This window comes from Pan paniscus, chromosome 13, assembly GCF_029289425.2.
Source record: "Pan paniscus chromosome 13, NHGRI_mPanPan1-v2.0_pri, whole genome shotgun sequence".
In the NCBI taxonomy this organism is placed as follows: Eukaryota; Metazoa; Chordata; class Mammalia; order Primates; family Hominidae; genus Pan; species Pan paniscus.
Genome location: NC_073262.2, coordinates 111,090,942 through 111,112,885, shown reverse-complemented (window position 1 = coordinate 111,112,885; position 21,944 = coordinate 111,090,942). Strand labels below are relative to the sequence as shown.

At 39.2% G+C, this 21,944-nt stretch overlaps 1 protein-coding gene across 2 annotated transcripts in view; it reads right to left on the bottom strand.

Annotated features, from left to right (window-relative positions):
* Window positions 1-832: 832 nt before the first annotated feature.
* Window positions 833-21,944, bottom strand: part of PTH2R (parathyroid hormone 2 receptor) — a 142,620-nt gene continuing 121,508 nt past the window's right edge. For both annotated transcript variants that reach the window (XM_003820822.6, XM_008974287.4), the window contains exons 10-13: window positions 14,525-14,619; window positions 6,195-6,333; window positions 4,660-4,701; window positions 833-2,075 (exon numbers count right to left, since the gene is read on the bottom strand). In XM_003820822.6, coding sequence (XP_003820870.2) covers window positions 1,680-2,075; window positions 4,660-4,701; window positions 6,195-6,333; window positions 14,525-14,619 — 672 coding nt within the window. In that variant the 3' untranslated portion in view covers window positions 833-1,679. The remainder of the gene's footprint in view (window positions 2,076-4,659; window positions 4,702-6,194; window positions 6,334-14,524; window positions 14,620-21,944) is intronic.

Sequence of the window (21,944 nt, the reverse complement as noted above, 5' to 3'; positions counted from 1 at the left end):
ATTTCCTAGGTGTATGTCTTCTCCACTTGAGTGGAAATGTTATGAGGATCAGAGGCTAAAACATACTACAGTGCAAGACTCCAAAGCACTCTCTATTCAGAATTCATTGAATTTTTTTTTTTTTGAGACAGAGTCTTGCTCTGTTGCCCAGGCTGGAGTGCAGTGGCACAATCTCAGCTTTCTGCAACCTCTGCCTCCCGGGTTCAAGTGATTCTTCTGCCTCAGCCTCCCAAGTAGCTGGGACTATAGGCGTGTGCCACCACACCCGGCTAATTTTTTGTATTTTTAGTAGAGACAGGGTTTCACCGTGTTAGCCAGGATGGTCTTGATCTCCTGACCTGGTGATCCACCCACCTCGGCCTCCCAAAGTGCTGGGATTACAGGCGTGAGCCACCACGCCCAGCCTTATTGAATTTTTGATGGGTTAATAGGCTACATATATACTGGTGACAATACAACATAATGATTAAGAACATGGGACTTAAAGTCAATAGAGCTGTCAATGACCAGCTGTGTGACTTTGGGCAAGTTAACTCCACCTCCACGAGTCACATTGTCATCTGTAAAAGGGGTGACAGTAATAAGACTTACTCCATAAACTATAGTGAGAATTAAATAAATGAATGCTTGTAAGAACCTAGCAGCATGCCTGCTGATACATAATATGCCCTCAATACATGTTTTCAAAACTGCAACATACTGAAATTTCAAGTTAAGTAAAGTACATAAGCTAAATGTTGATATGTATACATTTGGAGAAGGGAAGTTTGGTGTTTCTCAAAAATAAGGTGAGACGTTGAAAGAAAAATTTTAAAAAGTGATCCAAAATGTATTTTTAAAACAAATTTTTAATTGATCCCACATGCCATGTACAATGTAGTAACAGCTCAAACAAGAAAAAGATATAGATGCAGCGTGATGTGCTATCAAAATACATTACAAACAAAATCAATTTGCAGACACAAGCTCACTAACTGAGGAAATCTTTCTACATGACATGGTTTACAAAGAAGAAAGAGTGAAGACCTGAGGTCTGGCTGGTCACAAAGAGGCCATTCAAAAGAAGGGATGTGTGAAATATTCTTTTTTGAGAAATTTTCCTTGTTCCCAGAAACACATGTAATTGTTATAAATGCATTATTTTATCAATGTCCAGCCAACTAATTTTCCAGCAAGTACTTGTTCTTAGATCTTTTATCTTCCCATATATTTTTTTAGATCCTAATTGCTCCTATGCACAGGCAAAATAAATGCAGTGATAGAAGTACATTAAAGTAAGAAATAAGAGAATACTAGTTTCTAAAAGGAAAATGATACACACTAAATGATCTTCATTATATTTAGGGTGATATATATGAGAGAAAGCTACAGCCAAGCAATTGAATCTTTTTTCTACCCAAAAGTAGCAGAAAAAAATGAACAATCACAGAGCAAATACCATACATTAATTTAGAGGAAAACTTGATGCCAATAGAAGGTAATAAACTACTCCATTGACACTTGCATTTTCATGTCGTTAGTATTTACAGGAGCCAATTCATGGAGCCTAAAAACTTTTATTAAGTAACACCTTAACTCTGAATTTTCAGCCTTTGAACTCAAGCATAGGAGTATCAGCCAAGCCCTCTCACACAACCAGCCATTGGACCAGCCCATGAAAGTCAGCCACAAATGTCCATTCAGAGAACATCCTCAGTTTCTCCTTGGCATCCTTCAGTGTCTGGGTTAGATTCCATAGGCCTGGAAGGCTTCTCCATTAGCATATCATCTCCCTGCCTCCCACTATCTTCCTTGGTCTCCTCGTGGAAAGAGTGTGGCAGGCAGTCCTGCTCTGAGTTACTCCAGACATAGCCAGGTAAAGTGATGTGGCTGTCAGGCTGTCTGCTGGCGATCTTGGCAGCTTTGCCAGAGATAAGCACCATGCGTGTGCTGGCCGCCACCTGTGACTGGCTGCTGGTGCTGTGCGTCACGGTGGTGAGCACTGAGCCACATCTGCGGCTGCCACATGGCGGTGTCCTTTTCCAATCCACGGAGAGATTCCACCGACTCCACATCTTCTTCACCTCTGCCTGAACCTAAGCCACGAGAAACATGCTGTGCATGAGAAATCCTAAAGGAGACCCTGCAGCCTTGTTACAAAGATGTTTGCCTTGATTTCAATGACAGCAATAATCATTGATTGAGGTTCCTCTACGTGCCAGGGACTTTATCTATGATTTTCTCTCAACCTCAAAAAACCTTCGAGACAAGTGTTAGTTTTGGAGGTGAGCAAATTGAAGCTTAGAGAGAGGTGAAGGGACTTGTCCAGGATCAGACTTTAAACAGAAGTTTAAATGCAGCCCATAGAAATACCTGACATATGGGAGAGGAAAAAAAGGAGATTCTGGGTTGGAAGAGAAACTCAAGATAAACATTGCCAGTGAGAACTTCAGAACTCTCGCGTGGCACATGACAAGCCCACTGGAACCCCTGCACTGAGACCTGCCCAAACTCAAGCATGGTTCTAGCAGCACAAGGTGGCATCCCTAGGATGATCTCAGCCATTGATAGTGCCTGCCTGAGAAAGCTCAGTGCTGCCAGGAGAATTTACTATTTGCTCTAGCCAGCACACACCTGATGATAGGCCTATGACTCCCCTTTCTTAGGGCATTTACTAAAAAGGTTCACAATTGTAAATATGTAGCTCTTCTAACTCAGAAGCATCTCTCTCAAGGACCTGAGAGCCATCCCTTCAAAATATAAAAATCAAGAGGGATAAGGCCTCTTGTCTCCCAGTCTCTGTGGGAAGATAGAATTCTATCTTAAATAACTGCCTGATTGCTAGCACAGCTGGCCTAAACGTGTTTATACTGACCAAATATTTTTTCACTTCTTTGACTCTACTGAGCCCTTACACTCCACCTCCCTCATTCTCCCTTTAAAATGCCCAAATCACTTCTGTGTGAAGTGGAATTGGGCTCAGCTCTTTCCCCTGCTGTCAATAGTTACTGAATAAAATCTGTTTTCACCACTTAAATTGCTGATGTCTTTGGCACCAGCTGAGGCTGAGGAATGGCATAGAAGGTACTCAATTTGAAATGTAACTGTCATGCTATCAATCTGCATTGGCAGCCTAAAGGAGTCAGAGCGAGAAAAGAAGGCTCGTGGATAGAAAAGCAGGCACTGCAAATGCATTCTTAATAGGGTGGGGCTCTTATTTCCATTCCTACTACTGAAGATTCATTTCTACTTCAATTGCCACTTTTCAGAAGAGAGTTTATTTGGAAGTTCCATGGGAAGCAGTGGAAATCTAGTATGCTGATGTCACCTGAAACAACAAACTTCTATCTGTTCATCTTGGCAAAAACAAATCAACACCTGACTGACAGAGCAGAAGCACCATCATCTTGGACAAACACCACCACTTTAAGTCCAGCTCCCTTTCTAACCTCATGCATTTTGAGGAAATCACTTCCCTTCTAACAACAAGCAGCCAGAAAGAGCAGACAGTATAAAACACTGATAAGACATCTCGGGCACAGAGGAAGTGGAGAAAGTCTCTTGGGTAACCACAAAACTTCACAGTCTACAATGGACCCCAGTAAAACAGTGGGTCCTAATAAATACATTCCTTTCCCTTTAGGTGCACCAAGATACGGAAGCTAAAAGCAGACTTGGGAGGCGGGGGGTAGGAGGGGCTGTGCCTGCAGCTGCAGGAAGATGTATGGGAAAAGACACAAAAATTCTCCCTCCCAGATAAGCAAGACAAAGAGATACAGAAGCAGTCCAAGCCTGTGATAAGCTCTCCCACCCTGAACCCTTAAAAACTCTTAGTCTGTAAGAGAGAAGGCTCTCTGACCTAACTTGGCCAGAAGCCCCTCCCAGGTTTATTCTCCAAAATAAACCCATCTTTGACTGTTGAGTGCTTTTTGGGTTTCTTTCCTCTTTCTTTAACTCTTAAACTGACCTACTTACCCCTCCTGCAAAATAAGGTAAGAACAATACACAAGTAAGTCAGGAAATTAATTTAAGCTCTTTCTGCAAGCACTGGACTAGCATGCCACAATGTCCAAACCCTAAACATGGTCAGAAGCATCAGCTGGTCTACCGCAATAAAAGTATCCATGCACTTCTGGGCCCTGCAGCAAGCTTAAAATTTGAGAGAAGAAACATGGCAGCTCATCCAACAGCAGGGCATATTAAAAGTTACAAGGTAAAATGTATTATTATCTAGTGTAGTTACTTCTCTCCAGCCAACTCCTAAATGAACTGAAATTGTCCCATCATCATCTTATAGTTCAAAAAACATCAAAATATTTGAATGAATTTGTCCCAGGGAAACTAATGAGTTTTGTACAGAACTTAAAACGGAATAGAAATTTAAGTATTAACCAGAATATGATGTTCACTGTCCATCCAAGTGTCTGTTTGTATTCCAACAAGTTGCTTTTTAATGTCAGAGTGTACAGATGAGTTCACATTTAAAAGTGCTAGAAGAGGAAGACTTTAGGTTATTTACACTAATTCTTTCTTTTCCAAAATAATTTATGATTAAAATAGCTTCCTTCTCCTCACCCATTCCATCCTGGAAATCCTGGAAATTCTAAAGAGATTCAGGATACATTGTGATGGCCATTTACAAGCTGAAGCGAGACCTGTCCAAGGTTCCTACAAACCTACCTCTCCATTGCAGTAGCAGTAGATGATAGACACAAAGAAACCCTGCAGACAAAAGAGAAAGTCAGCCCACTGCCAACTCAGAAACTCACAGCACTTAAGCATCTTGTGCCAAAATATGTATGTCCAAAAATTGTTTTTTTATGATTCCTTCAGAGAATTATATACAAATTATTCTCTCCTAGTGTTTCCAAATCCTTATGTTTACATTAAATTTGTTTGACGTCTTTCCTTGGTGTCAGCTGAACCAAATAAGTCACTAAATAAAGCATTCCAAGATACACAAGGAATAGGTTTCTATCCTATCAGTTTCATTTATGTTGTGACCCATGGATCACATAATACCTATCCTCTGCTTGGTAAGAGGAAGTTATAAGCTGTAAATGCTGAAAACTACAAACATAAAGTATTGTATGGTAAGAATACAAAGAAACCTTTTATTTCGTTCATTCAAAAATATTTATTGAGCTTATGCAGTGTGGTAGCTGTTCAGCATGACAGGGGCAGGGATAAACAATGTAAACAAAACAGACAAGTTCCCTGTTCTAGAAAGGAAGAGACATGGATAAAATATAAACAAATAGCACATGAGAAAAATGCAAAATGAGAAGGGTTATGCAAGAAAAGAAACGAGTGATTTTAAAAAGAGTAATGTAGTGGATGTATTAGATGAGGAACTCAACAAAGTATCTCTGAGAGAGTGATATTCAAGTGTGTTTCAGTGACAAGAACAAGTAGCCAGCTGTGTAAATATTTGGGGAAAAAGCAGTCCAGGCAAAAGGAATACAAGTGTGAGCCCTAGAGGCAGAGGTGAACTTAAGCAACAGAACGTATGGAAGCAATATTGTGCCCTAACTTAATGAGCTACATGGAGGCTGGTGTGATACAGGGTGAGAGGCAGACAGGCTCCACGACATGCAGGGCTGTGTATGCCAAACAATGGTGTGTGAGTTTTAGTTTGACTGCAACTGGAAATCTTTGAGTATTTCTGGCAAGTATATGACATGATCAAATGTATATTCTTAAGATTCTCCAGACTATCATATGTGGACTAGCAAATGAGTAAGCAGGACAAAGAGTAATCCATGTGAGAGAAGATGGTAATTACAGCTTCAAATGAGATAAAATGTGTGCCAGCAACCTCTTCCTCAGTTTTGCCTCCCCTCCCCACTCCTTTTTGCTCTTTCCTGCCTTCACCTTCTTTTACTTTTGTTTATCTTCCATACACACAAGCAGAGGACCTCATTCTTATAGGTGTTACATATTTTACAACAAGATGTTTCCTTATCTCTCTGTCCAGGCTTTTTTTGTGTGAGGAACAGCTCCAGAACTGCTCCTGCTGTGAGCAGAGGATTAACCTGACCTCTATAGGACAGAAAAGCACAGGCACTATAGAAATATTGACCTTTCTGTACCCCCCAACTCCCCAGACAGGTGCATCAAAGCCAGAGAGAGTGCAGAGAAAAAGGTTGTAAGTGACCAAAAGGAAAAAAAAACTGCAAATTACAAGAATCAGATGACTAGGCAGCACCCTTTACCTGAAAGGAGTTGAAGAAGAGCTCACAGTGCATGCGGATCTCCCACCCGAGCCCAGTGAAGGAGTGAGGCAGGCATACGAACACGATGTAATGCACTCCAAAGACTAGGACCAGGACCAGTGTCGATTTGGCCAGTTTCCTAAAGGAGAACAGCAAGTCTTTTCATTCATTAACTAGAGTGCCTTTCAGTAAAGACAGCATGCTGGAGGAAAAAAAAAACTTAGCAGAGCTAATGGGGGTGGGGCTGACACTTTCTTTTTATCTTTTCTTGAGACAGGGTTTCACTCTATCTGTCTCCCAGGCTGGCGTACAGTGGCGTGATCACAGCTTACTGCAGTGTCGACCTCCTGAGCTCAAGCAATCCTCCTGTCTCAGCATCCCAAGTAGCTGTGACTACAGGTGCTTGCCACCATGCCTGAATATTTTTTTAATTTTTTTGTAGAGACGGGGTCTCGCCATGTTGCCCAGGCTTGGGCTGACCTTTCTCTTTCTCTTTGGATCCCACTGCTTCTGTTAGTTTTTTCCCTTCCCTCCTCTTTCTGTCACTTACATACTAAATCAGGTAGTTTATTCTCACTCCCTGTAATTGCTAGCCCCTAAATCTCTCCAGTCTTATTTCCACTCTTCTTGCTTAAAGGAATCTATTTACATAAAGTTGTAAAATGCCTTTTTTCTGTCCTAAGTTTCCTTTAACTTCTACATTTGAGACTTAAAGAAGTGTTACTTCTATCCAGATTAACTGCCTTTACTTTCATAGAAGTAGTTTAGCTTATTTTGTTCATTTTAAAATCAATTACTCCCTTGTTTCTTCTTACATTTGTATCTCCATTTTTCACTGATGATGCTTATTTTGGGAGACATTTTATATTTTTCTATGAGCCATATGTGGTCAGTTCATCTTGACTTCTCTGAATATTCTCTGCCAAATACTCTGTCTCAAAGTGCCTTTAGGTCTATTTTGTCTGTTTTTTTTTTTTTTTTTTTGGCAAACTAAGTAGTTTGATATAGTTTCATCATTCTCCTTAACTGCCTCTTTCTACAAGTTTTCTTAAGTATTTGGAAGAATTCCAGGCTTTCCAATATGATGGTTATTCTAAGTGGGCTTCCATGATCCCCCCTCCTGCTATTTTTGCCCCTGTTTTATCCTTTCCCTCTAAGTGTAGGCAAGACCTGGGACTTGTGTCTAACCAGTAGATTATGGCAAAGATGACAGCATCCCACTTCTGAGATTACATTGCATAAGGCTGTAACTTTCATCTCACTAGCAGACTGGCTCTCTTGCTTGGTTTGATGAAGCAAGCCACCATGTTGTGAACTGCTATACTGAGAGGCCCATGTGGCAAGGAAAGGTGGCATCTGGACAACAGCCAGCAAGTAACTGAATCCTACCAACAATCACATGAACTTAGAAGTAGATTCTTCCCCAGTCCAACCTTAAGATAAGACCACAGCCCCAGCTGACAAATCAATTGCAGCCTGGTAAGAGATCCTGAAGCAGGGGATCCATACCCAGATTCCTGACCTACAGAAACTGGGAAATAGCAAGGGAGTTGTTTTAAGCCACTAGGTTTGTGGTCATTCCTTTTGCAGCAATAGATAGCTAGCACCCTCAAGCATACTATTTTCTGGGAGGTTTTCCTGGAGTGGGTGAGGTTATACTTTTTATCCAAGAAATTGCCAAATCTGGCTTCTTCTTTCATAATTATTGCAAATATCTCCCTTTCTCTGTGAATTATTTACACTCTAATAATCTCAAACAATTGACCCTCTTCCTTTCTCACTAGTCTTTCCTCCTGCTGCTTTATTTGTTTATCTGTTTTTCTTCTTGGAAATAAGCTGTATGAGTGAGTACAGATCACACTAGACTAAGGCTACAGAGATCTTGATTCAGGTTCCATACTTGATATTAACTACCTGTGTGAGTGTGATTTAGTTTTATCTCCAAAATGAGGAAATAGGGCCTAGAAGTCCATATGAGCTATAATATTCTCAGGCTTTACTGGGAATCATCTTCCATGTACATACACTTTCCTATCATAACCCTCTTGACAATAGGAGCTAGAATGTCCCATAAAATCATGTTGAAATCATATTGAAATGCCTAATGTAGAAGTAGGTGGAGTTGTACATTTCCTACACCTCATTGTCCTCTGCCTGTCTTATCTCTCACTAGTACCTGAACCATCTGCTCCACCCACTCATCCTCACATTCAGAGCTTCCCTGCAGCCTACGGGCTTTCTCCTATGCTGCTCCTGGTACTCACACCTCATACTTTGAGTTACCTACAGCCTATTCAATATGAAGATTCTACCTTAAATCTGTTCCATCCAAGGCAAGATCCTTGATAAACAGTGGGTTCCTCTGACCTAACTGGTTCTTTCAACCGTCAGGGCTCCCTGGGATGTGCTTGTTCTCCTGAATCCTGATGGTGAGTGCCCCCTTCCCACCACTGTCTATGTGGGCAGGACACTGAGTGCCTTCATGGCATTTTAGTTCAGCCTAATCAGATAAAAGGGGACAGAATTAACTCACTTGCAAAACCTTGAAAGTCTTGTCTAACATCACTCTTAAACAAAAATTATATTTCCTCCTTTAAGATGAAAGGGTAGGCCGGGCGCGGTGGCTCACGCCTGTAATCCCAGCACTTTGGGAGGCCGAGGCGGGCGGATCACGAGGTCAGGAGATCGAGACCATCCTGGCTAACACGGTGAAACCCCGTCTCTACTAAAAATACAAAAAATTAGCCGGGCGTGGTAGCGGGCGCCTGTAGTCCCAGCTACTCGGGAGGCTGAAGCAGGAGAATGGCGTGAACCCGGGAGGCGGAGCTTGCAGTGAGCCGAGATCGCGCCACTGCACTCCAGCCCAGGCGACAGAGCGAGACTCCGTCTCAAAAAAAAAAAAAAAAAAAAAAAAAAAAAAAAAAGATGAAAGGGTAAATCCTCCCAGAGACCGTTCTCAAAATCAAGCTACTGATTTTTCCTACTGTGTATGACTAGGAGCCCAAAATTAAGTTAAAACAAAAAATACACCAGTGTAGCACATTGTGAAATTATCACAAATGTAAACATTGGGGACAGTTTGGTTCAATGTAGAATAAGGAAAATTTGCTTTAGGCAACCAAAATGTAGTGGGTATCCTCCAGGCTCAGCCATCTGGGTTTTTCTCCCTTTTTTTCTAGGACTAAGCTCTTCTATAACTCCATGGAGATAGAAGTTTGTTTATTAAAAACAGGTAGTAATTATATTCATTTTCTATTGTATAACAAACTAGTATGAATTTAGTGGTTTAAAACAATACTCATTTGTTCTCTCTCAGTTTCCATAGGCTAGGAGTCCAGGCACATACCCTGGGCCCCTGGCCCACAGTCTCTCAAGGCTGAAATTAAAGTGTTGGCTGCATTCTTATCTGGGCCTCAGGGTTCACTTCTAAGTTCATTCAGGTTGCTTGAAAAATCCCAGATTCTTGCAGTTGCGGGGCTGTTTTTTGGCTGTCAACCAGCGGTCACTCAATACCTGCAGGCTTTTCTCAGGTTCTAGCTATAGGCCCTCACAACATGTCAGATTGCTTCCTCAAAGCCAGCAGGAGAATCTCTCTCCAAGCTCACAGGATGGAATCTTATATAACACATCATAATCACAGGAATGACTATCCTAACATCTTTGTCATATAAAGTAAACTAACCAATGGAAAGGCTACCCCATCATAGGTCTTAACCACACTCAAGGCGAAGGGTATTGGGGGAGCAGGATTTTACAAGGCTTATACACCCATGGGCAGGAATCTTGGGGGCCAATATAGAAATATGCCTACCACAGTAATGCAAATAATTCCTGCCCATAGAAATACAAATTCTGTCCAGTGGAATGTAACTAATTATAGCCCTGTGAATAGTGATGAGCTTTGCTAGTTTGCATATGCCAGGCAAATGTGTACATGGGTCATGGGTCTGGCTGTTCACTTAAAATGGACTTTTACTCTCTATTCAAATCATGTAGCAATCCTGGGCACTGATTTTTTTCAGCGTCCATATGGCCACCCATGCACATTGTACGTTTTTATACCCTGGCTCTCTGAAAATGCACAGCTGTCTAATAAGATGATTCAGGGATGTACCAACTGATAGCAGTCTTCTGGTTTGCTGGAAACATGGTGTGGTCTGTGTCCAAGGGCAAAGCCACGAGAGGAATGCAAAGAAGTCAGGTGGTTTTGGGACTCAGTGTCCTGTTTAGAAAATAGATTCCTAATTCTGTGCTCTCTCTCCCTAGGTGATGTCTCTCCAGGTGAGCAGCTCTAAAAAATCTCTGATTTTCTTTTAAGAATCAATTTAGCTTTAAAAAATTACTATTGCTCTTAAGCCTTTCTTGATCAATTCCCGTGGCCTTGAATTAATCCTTCACTCTTTTCTGTATACATAGCACTTTGTATGGGCATCTCTGTTGGTACTTTCCCCATTTTATTTAATTAAATCAATCATAGTATCTATCTCTCCCACTCTCTCTGTCTCTACCCATCCCCACCTAAATTGGGGGTTCAAGGAGGGCACTCAGCATGACACTACTGGCCATTAAGCACCATGCTCCTGTTACATCCCATGCTGTTTGCTTCATTTTATTCTAACAACCATGGGAGACAGCTATTATTATCCCATTGCCAAGAGAGGATAGAGGCTCACAGAGAGAAAGTATCCATTCAATGTGATGCAGTAAGTGATGGATGCGGCCTTAAAACCTCTCCTCTTTACTCTCATGCTACGTAATAAATACTGGTTGGATTTATTTTAAAAAAATAAACATTAAATATGAGTTTTGTCTAACATTAAATGGGAAGTGAAATTAGTCAAAACATTCAAGTATTCTTTTTCACTGAATCTTGCATTTTTTCATATCTGTTTTTCCAGGCCTGGCAACCTCTTCTTACTTTATGAAGTAACTGAGTTGTAATTTAAAAGGAAAAAAATGTATTATCCATCTTATTAAATCTAATAGATGACTGAATTTTATTCACACAATTTTGTTTTAGGGTAAATGATTGTAAACTGTAGTTATACACTATGCCACCATTGAGGGAAACTGGTTAAAGGATATATGGGATCTCTCTGTATTATTTTTGCAACTGTATGTGAATCTACAATTATCTCAAGATAAAAAGTTGTTTTAAGAACTGATTGATTCACTCATTTCCATTTTAAACCACCATGCCAACTAAGGGATTTTATGTACTTTTCAGAAGTCTTTCTTATTTGTGTGTGAGCACACATTCACCTGGAGAGATTATCTCAGCTCCAAAAGGTGTTTTCTGTTTTTCATAGTAGTATGCACGGAAACATGCTCTATAACTGTTTTAGATGCCACCATTTGGAAATTTTGTATTGTTTTATTTTAGCAAGAATATTTGAACATTTGTTAGACAAAGGTAATAACAGAATGGAAGATAAGTTTAAAGGTACAAAAATTAGCTGATATAAATTTAAATACTTAATTAACCCTTATTGTAGGAACGTCACTGAGACAGGGACACAGATTTAATTTTCCTAAGCCTATTTAAAAAGTGAGATGCTATTTAAACTTGGAAATCTAAGGCCTCAGAAACAGAATATGGAATTGAATTCTCAAATTGGTGTCAAGTAGGTTCCCACATTTTTCTCTGAAAAAAGAGTCACTCTTCACTACATTTTTATCTGTGACTTAACTTTGGACATAATTAAGGATATTAAATATGTTTCAGCCATTAAAAAATGTATTTAGCTGAAAAATACTTTTTCTGACTTCTATTAGTCTAAACTGTTCTCATTAACAATTTCATACTTGAAATCTTCTGGGCACCAGATTATTTCAAAGTTATTCTGAATTCTGAGTAGTTGATTATTTCAATCCTTGATAAATTATTCTCTTCAATTGTTCTGGAAAATAATCCTCCATGAATTAATTCAAAATATTGTCTATTCTATCCATTTTTAAAGATAGGCCACCCTTTGTTCCCTCCAAAATTTCTCATGTCTTTTGAGCAACACTTTACTAAAAGTATTAGTTCATGTCATTCAGAATTAAAGAAATAAGCAGCTTTGTTCAGAACTAAAGAAATAAGTAGCTTCTAAACACCACTACACTCTTCCACTTTATGAAGAAGAGTGAAAAGTTATTTACATTTTTTATTATTCTATCCTTTGGCCTATGTCTTCTCAGATGGGATGTGACATGAGAGACAAGCTATATTAGTATAGCATAGACCTTTCACCATAAACTCATGCACAATGTATAATACTACCACTGACAGCATATTAAAAATAACTGGCACTAGCAGCTGCTGATTTGTTAATACTGTGCATTCTATGGGCATAGGATACTGTGAATCCTGCAGGTCATACCTGTAGTCTTTGCAGCTCAACAGTAAATACTACCTGTAGGGAGTCCCCCTGAAACTATTGCTAAGGAATAAAAGTTGAAATGCTCCTCATTATTGTAAATACAAAGTTGCATGCAGGATTATGTAAAGACAATGCCAGGTTGGACTGCCAGAATGAGCCAACAGCACGTGATGTGCTTCCCCCTGCAGAGAGCCTATGAATGGACGTGTAGTCAGCGAGGTTTCACATCACCAAGATTCCTATCCCAGAAAAGCAGATGTTCATGGCTCTGGGAATGGAATGCGACCCTTGTGGAGAGCCTATAAACGGACGCATGGGGGGTGCCTGTCCATATGGATAAGATAGGGCTATAAACGCCCTCATCTTGGACAGCTCTTCCAGGCCTCTTTAGGGTTAAGGCATACTCCCTTCTGAGAATTTCTGGTCTAACCGGTTGTCTAGCTTCACTTCCTCTTTCTGTGGATTGTTTGTAATCAGCTTTTGCTGCAACTGTTACTGCTGATTAATATCTTGCTAATAATAGGTTATGGAAAGAATGTGTTTCTGTTTTAAGGCTCTGTTAGAAATTACTAATGCACACACTATATTGTAAATTCTTATCTCTGTATACTGTACTTCTGCATACAAATGTTATGTTAAAGAATTACTTCATCCCCATGTGACCATCTCACCTCATAATCAAACGACCCTAAATCCCTCACTAACCTACCCCACCCTCACTAAACTTAATAATAAATGCTGGTATATCCAGTGCATTGTTGGCACTGTGGGACCAGAAGGTGGTGACCCCCCTGGACCCAGCTTTCACTATCTTGCGTGTGTCTATTATTTCTCAACCTGCCGATCTGCCTGGGAACAAAGAGAGAGCCCCGTTGCATGGCGGGCTGCTGGCCAGATCCCGCAATAACTACCTAAATGGTGGAGAGGACTAAATCAACGAGGACTTATGGAAGATTTGTGAGAGAAGATCAAAATGCTGACTATGATGTTTTTCCTCTCTGTGTCTGAGATAGCATTTCATAACAATCTGAGACAGAAATAAATAGTTAACTGGAGATTATAAAGCCAAATCCACATCTACCTGATTACTAGATGTATGTGTCCAGTTGGATAGATGCCACTAATATTCAGAATTTCCAAAATGATCATTATGCAAAATGCACACAACCTTAAGATAGTTTGATAATAATCACAAACATTCGATTTGTCCTTTTCTTCATGAAAGGCTGAAGAATGGACCTCTCTCAGTCAATATATTTGCATATTTAGTGAGAGACAATTTGATGTAAAGATTAAAAACAATACAGCAAATCCACTTGATCTCTTCAGTTATGACATATTTGTAGAATGCAAATAAAATTGTCTGCCAAGATCATCAAGATATTTTCTGGGAGTTCATATATAGTTGATGAGAACATCCCAATCTGCTAAAAACAGATCTTAAAATATATTTAGAATTTAAGCACAAGGGGTAGCTTTTGGGGTTACTTATGTTTTCTTAATATATATATGCTTTTCTGATAAATCACACAATAAATATACATTCATAAATTTAATCTCTTAAAGATATTTCAAATCAATTTATATCTGTTCTTTACTTAAATAGTAACCAAAGGCTGGGTATGGTGGCTCATACCTGTAACCCCAGGACTTTGGGAGGCCAAGGCAGGCAGATCACCTGAGGTCAGGAGTTTGAGACCAGCCTGGCCAACAGGGCAAAACCTCATCTCTACTAAAAATACAAAAATTAACTGGATATGATGGTGCACACCTGTAATCCCAGCTACTCGGGAGGCTGAGGCATGAGAATTGCTTGAACCCGGGAGGCAGAGGTTGCAGTGAGCCGAGATTGTGCCATTGCACTCCAGCCTGGGCAACAGAGCGAGACCCTGTCTCAAAAAAAAAAAAAAGGAAAGAAATAGTAACCAAAATATTTCCTCTGATGGATGCCTCTCCTGAAATTACCTGTATTGCTTCCTTGTGTCATGCCCAACTGCATTGGTCTCCCAGATTTTGGTAGCTAGAACTCTAACCGTATTCAGAAACAGAATAAAATTCAGCTGAAAAAGAAGGTAAGATTACAAAGAATTATTGTTAGTCTTCAAGATTTTTATAAACATTTACATAAATTGAAATTTTTTCCATTCAAATAAGAAAAATTGCCCATTTCATAAATGTGAACAGGGGAACCTGAGATCAGATATTGGAAGGCTAGTGATTCTTGATTCACCCTCATGAAAACACAAAGAAATACAAAGTTTCAACAACACTGAAAATACCAGAGGATGATCTGCTGGGATCCACAGGAGCTTTCTAAACTGAAGTTTAGATGAAGCCCTTTGGCAAAGTGGCAGGACAAAGGGTAATAGTTATTATATAAATGTAATCAACTGTCCTCTTTAAAATGAATTCTCAGCTACTTCTCTACTTTAGAGAGAGGAATAATAGAGCTATTTTGGGGATTCACTCTGTCTATGATGTATGAAAAGTATTGGGTGAAGGTAATATGAGGTGTGTTTTTTTTTTAAAGGGAAGTAAGATGTTATATAAGAAAAGGCTCCCAGTGTAGTCAATGAGATTGATTTTTTGAATGTTATAAGTGTGAATACCACTAGAGATAATCAAGTTCTGGCTTTTAAAAGGGGAGGGAGGGGAGTGTTGAAGGAATAAGCCCCTTTCTGTCTGAGGACCTCAAGGATCAGTGAAGACATTCCAGATGACGATGAAGAACATGTCTCCAGGTCTGGGGTCATAAGGGGATGGAGGCCTGAAACTCTGGGTCCCTCCATTCAGGGAGATGTCTGCTTTCCAGAAAGTGCTAGTGCTTAGGAATAATGGAAATGTAGATTGCCAACAGTAGGCACTTGTCCCTGCCAGAGCAGGGGCAGAAGAGAAAGCCATCAAGTCCTGCAGTCCTGGGGATAACTTGTCTGGCAGAGTCCTCAATCATTTCTAGAAGTTAGAAAATTTTGGTTATCAGAGGATTTGTGCGCCTCAGTCCCAAATTCAGCTGACTGACTGTATCAGCCCTGAACACCCCACCAAACTCACTGCTATCCGACCACTGACAACCCTGTGAGCACCTCTCAACAATCATAACTTTCTACAAAAACTGAGGGCTAGGTCTTGAGCCCCACACATGGGGGAAAAACAAAGTTGTGCTGTGAGCTGATGAAAGGAAAGGGATGTTTCCAGGCCGATAATAGCTGCCATTTATTGAACATTTTCTAATTTAAAACCTTACATGAACATGGAGGAGACACTTTTATTTTTTTACATCCATTTGTTATGGATGAAGAAACTTTAGCTCAAAGAGATTAACTGCTTTAACCTGGAATATCCACCAATCGGCTAGAATTTGAACCAGGTCTATGTGAGTCTGTATTGTGAATCCTTAACCACCATCTGATACCTTCTGTTCAGGAGGACAAAAAGATGCAAAACATGAGAGTTGAGGATTTCCATCTTCACCCACTACAACTCGCAGCTCACAGATAGATTTTGTTTTAATAAGAAGGTGAAAAGCTACTTGAGTACTGCTCAGGTCACTGAGAAAGAAGCATGTGAGTGCTACTTTCTGAATGACAAGATTTATTTCATGCCCCATTAATTCCTGTCTCTCTAAGACAACAGTCACCGGCAATACGATGTAGCTGAGGTGAAGATATTGGGGAGTGATGCATGGAACTGCTGGGTGAAGGACTAAGTGCTAGGAGCTGAAGCTGGAAGAGCTGTGGGGCAATACCAGCTGGATTGCCATTTGTCACACCTTATCCCGGAAAAGGAAGAAGTATAGATGGCTTCTGATGGGCCAACCTTAAGCTTCACCTTATTAAAAGACCCAGGACCAAGCACTCTGTCCTTTAGTAGACTACACTAAATAAATCTGCACCCCCCACCCCCAGAAAAATTGACTAAAGGAAATACATGCTGATCAGTCCACCCATTTAATAACTGAGAAGATACGTTCAAGGCCAACCAAATTGATTATGGAAAGAATTAAGAATTTTAAAATATTAAGACCAAGTAAAACTTGATGCCTTAAAAGATAAGTAACAAAATACACACATGACATATATACACACATATTGATACATGCGAGAACAGCTGGATGAAATTCTAAATAATTATTCTGAATAATTTAGAAAAATATAGACTATGGGTTAATTAGAAACTAAGTTATTGACTACTAACTATGGTAAATGAATTGACTCTTAGTCTCACAGCAGCTCTATGAGACAGGCATTTTCTTGTCCCCATTTCACAGATGAGGAACCTGAGGCACAGATTCCACATATTTTGCCCAGCCACACAGCTAGCAAGCGGCAGGGCCTTAATGCAGCCCATGCGGCCTGGATCCACACTGTACACCCTTAACCACTGCACTATAGTGTCCATAAAATAGAGTTGAGTTAATAGTAGACTGAGATGGAGACAGAAATTTAAGAGCAGGATTGACTAACAAAAGATTATAAGGAATCTAAAATATAACCAAATTTTAAAATCACTATTAGAACAAAAAACAGTAGATCTGACAAAGCAAGAAAATGAATTTGGCAATTTAGGAGACACCTGAAGAATCCTCTGAAAGGGAGGGAAAAAGAACAAAGACTTGAGAGTTTGAGAAAGGGTGTTCGAGTGAGGATGTGGCCAGGGATATAAGAGTGGAAATTGCTACACTTTTGGCTTTGATGATGGAGGAAGGGACCAAGAGTCATGGAATGCCAGTGGCCTCTAGAAGCTGAAAAGGATAAGGACTCCCCCCAGCACCTCCAGAAGGAAGGCAGCCCTGCTGACACATTGATTTTAGGACTTCTGACTTCCAGAACTATAAGAGAACAAATGCATGTTCTTTTAAGCCACTAAAAAAAGAAAAGAAGAAGAACAAAGACAGCTGTGAGGAGGTATATGAGGTATAAGATGCCTATCTGGAGGATGTGGCAGATTACTTCTTTTTCTGAAGAAAAGATAACAATAGAATAAATCAATTAAAAACATAACAGAAGAAAAATCTTGCACTAAAGGAAGACTTGAGTCTGCAAATGGGAAGGTGACATTTTATACCAGGCAAAAGAAATAAAAGAGAATAAGACAAAGAGGAAGTTTCTGGTGAGATTTTAGTAGTAGTAGTGCTAGTACTACTAGTAGTACTAGTGCTAGTACTACTAGTAGTACTAGTAGTAGTAGTGCTAGTACTAGTAGTAGTACTAGTAGTAGTAATGCTAGTACTAGTAGTAGTGCTAGTACTAGTAGTAGTGCTAGTAGTAGTGCTAGTACTAGTAGTAGTGCTAGTACTAGTAGTAGTGCTAGTACTAGTAGTAGTACTAGTAGTAGTGCTAGTACTAGTAGTAGTAATTTTTTAAAATTAAGACATAATTCTAAGAAAAAAATCATTAAAAGGTTCTTGTGTATTTCATGTAAACTTCATGTAGGAAAAATTTTGCTTGAAGCAAACTACAGACAAAACAAAGCAAAGAAATTTAAAAAAAGAGAGAAGGCTTAGAATAACATGACCTTTAATAAACATTAAAGCCAATAACACATAGAATGAATTTTTTGTAAATATGGTTTTAAAATAATGCAAATATAGAAATCAAATTATTTTGCAATTAAAGATTCATTTTTTTAATTCCAATAGTTTTGGGGTAGAGGGGGTTTTTTTGTTACATGCTAAGTTCTTTAGTGGTGATTCCTGAGATTTTAGTGTACACATCACCTGAGCAGTGTACACTGTACCCAATATGTAGTCTGCAATTAATGATTTAAATAAAAGTAAAGATTTGTTCAGAGTGAACCACAGATGAACTAAAACAAAGAAAACATTTCAGCCATGGAAGTGCCGGCTGCTCAGGCTGTCCTGTCTCCGAGACTTGGTTCCTGGAGTTTTCTTTGCCTGGATCGTTTACTCTCTCCACTCACTCGCCCTTCCTAGCTCAGTTCTCAGGGTTCAGGCTGAATGTCACTTATTCTCAGAAGCATTTTTCATGTTTAAATGTTAGTCTCACTCACTAAACTTTAGCTGTGGGAGAAGAAATTCGTGTCTATCTTCTCCTCTACTCTCTCCTCTCCATTGCCTCACACAGGGCCTGCAATGTTCTTGGTGTTTAATCAAGATTTGTCCAATGAGAGTGAATAAATAGGCAAATGAGATATGCGTGCTCTAAACACTACTTATACTGAGGTAAATCAGCACATCCCCCTTCAATGTAGAATTTTCACTTCTAGGCATAACTCGCAAAAGATGTAATCATTTAAAGAAGTCAAAATTTAGGCATAGAAAAGGTAACTTGCAGTGAGCAGACTTTCTCTGCAGCGTCTCCAGGGATAGGAGCCTACCCTTCAGCATCCTGTGCCCAGGTGGGAAGATCCTGACTGATTATGGGGTTCTTCAGTGGATCCACTTGTCTAACTGAGCTAGGGTCACATCATCCACCCCAGCCTCCCGCAGCAATAAGGTTCTCCCTCACTCCCTTACTTTATATCTTAACATGTTTAGAATCAGGGCAGCCAAGAGAGATGCTATGTGTTAGTTTCCCTCAGAGACACTCTAAATACATCATATCTGCTCACCCCATGTATTGGCTTATTTTTCAATATCACAAACATAAGAACTTTTTTGCTTTGTTTATTTGCATATTGGTACTAAATGCTGAACTTTTACATAACAGGTAATAAACTCCCTGATCTCTATCAAATACTATAATTTGATTATCTGTATCACAAATATAAAGACAAAATATATAGTTCATTTCTAATCAGGTGGAATTCAATTTATAACTTGGAGACAGTTTCTATGGCAAATGTTAGAGCTTTAATTTCATTTAAAGTTATATTTCTAACTGACTTAGAAAAGAAAAGGAGTTCTGAAGGGGAGATTTTTCTCTGGGGGAAAAATCAATTTGGTATTTATAATTGTGTCAATGATCAGAGATTAAATTTTATCCATTTTTCTTAAAATTCCTTCCTTCCTAGTCAACCCTTGTTTTTGGTGACTGCACCTCTCCCTGCAACTGGGAGAAAATGAATCACTCACCCAAGAGCAGCTGAGAAGCATGTACCTTGTTTGTCCCTTTCTTTTCATATTTTGAAAAGTGCACTAGATATAATATTTTTAAAACTTATCACCTAAAATATTTCCTAAAGGCCTTTACTAGAAATACCATCTTATTCCTTCTGCCAGAGCTCCCTAAGATACCCTGGGACAGGTATGCAAAACAAAACATTTATTTTAAAAAAATTTAGCTCAGTATTTAATGCACTCTATGTAGTATGCAGCTTCCTCAGGAGTCACCTACTTGCTTAGTCATTCAATGTCATTCAATATTCAAATTTGATCATTACTGATACAATGAGCAAACCCATGATAAACACCACAAACTGTTTATTGACCAGAAAGATTAGTTCTTAGCTTGGATACACAATGATGATGTGAGGCATGATGAAACAAACATCTAAAAGTAAGTAAATATATGCCAATAAAAAGTGACCTGAAAAAGAAAGAATCTCCACTGCCCCATATATTCCTAATACCCATCAACATCTCTAATGCAAACCACAAGGTGTCAGTTACGTTAGTTCTCTGGAGGGTTATTTAAAGGTCAAAATCTCTGCAATAATGTTGTCAGATAAACATTGGACAAGATATCCCCAAAATGCTTCCCAACTTGAACATTCTTTGATTCTATGAATTATTTTTATGGAGTTGCCAGAAAAGGAACTACTGCCTGAACTACTGCAAAAAATAAGCATATGAATTCTAAAGTCTCAATGAGTGCCAGACCCTAATTCCCTAATAGGTTTTATGGTGTGTTTGTTTTTTTAATGCCAGTTAAGGGTTGCTTTAAACACTGAGTTTAGGATTTTCTCTTTTATTACTCCTATTCTGTAAGCATAGCTTAGATGTATGTACTATAAGAAAGGTGACCCTGGAAGAAATTTCTATTATTCAAATATAAAAGATATGTCATTAAATTAGTTATACATTTACATTTTATGACAATATTTACCTTTTCTTGGTTCTTTAAAAAAAAGTTCTCCTTATTGCACGTTCACATTTTAATTCAGCTAAGATGAATCAACTCATTATAAAGGAAAGTATTTTGAGACTTTACAGCATCTCCAAAGAAATGGATTTAAATGAATGGAATATGTGGGACTAACTCTCATCAAATAGCAAAAACCATGGATTGCCATCACGCTTGCTGCCCAAGCTCACCAGCTGCTGCAGCGCTGATCTCCTTCCATTACTCACATCAGCAGCTGACAGTTATTTACAGTTGTTACCATTTTAATAAAACTCTTTAATTCCTGTCTCTTTCTTAGAAGGTTGCATCAAGAGTACAGTCTCTCATACAGATGTCAGAATCAATCAAATAGGACTATGCACTTAAAGGTGAATAGTACCTCTCTTAGACATTTGCGTCTCCAAGCTAGTTCATCTTATCCATCCATAATAACACCTCTAGAGTTTTCTTTTTAAAACCCAAATCTGACCCACTTACTAACCTGCTTAAAATATTTTGATGTCTCATCACAATTTTAAGGAAAATTCCAACGTGCTTTAGCATGACATGTGAGTCCACTCCTATCAAACTCCACAGTCTGATCTCCTGCATATTCTGCAGATGCATTGTTCCTTCCAGCCATAGAAAACATAACATGCCCACTTGGCATGGGCTAATCTCTATGCCAGGAAAACCCTTCTCTGCACTCTACCTATTAAGTGATTTAGGTAAGTGATTTCTACTCTTCCTTTATACTTTTAGTTCAAATCTCACCTTCTTGGTGTTTCCTTTATTAAGCCCTCCAGACAGAGTTTGGTGCTGTCTCTTCCCTATTCTGAACTTCAGGATGGCGTCAGAAAGACTTGGATAAGCTTATATCACTACTACATGAACCACCATTTCTGTTACTACACCTCTACTATTACCATGCTACCACTAGTAGTAGTATTACTGCCTGTATTATAGGCTACTATTTACTGAATGCTTTTCATAGGTTATATTAAGCCCTTTAATAATCTTACATAGTCCTCCTAATAACCCTATGAAGTAGATATTACAATATCCAATTTCCTTTTTAGAAAACTTCATTTTAAAAGGGGCTAAATCATAGTACGGTCAGCAACTGGTAAGAGTTCACACAGGATTCATACACTTGTTCACACAACTACCAACCCTATAATAAAAACTATTATGAGTTGCACCTCCTCCGCTAATGACCTGTATGACCTTGGATATGAGTTTGACTGCTTGTAGACTAGTAAAGTTGGTAAGACTCAACAAAATCTAAGATACCCCCAGCTCCAAAACCCTATAATTCTAAGTCACATACTTCTTTGTGTGCCGGTATTGCCAGTTATAAAATTGAAACAATAATATGGATA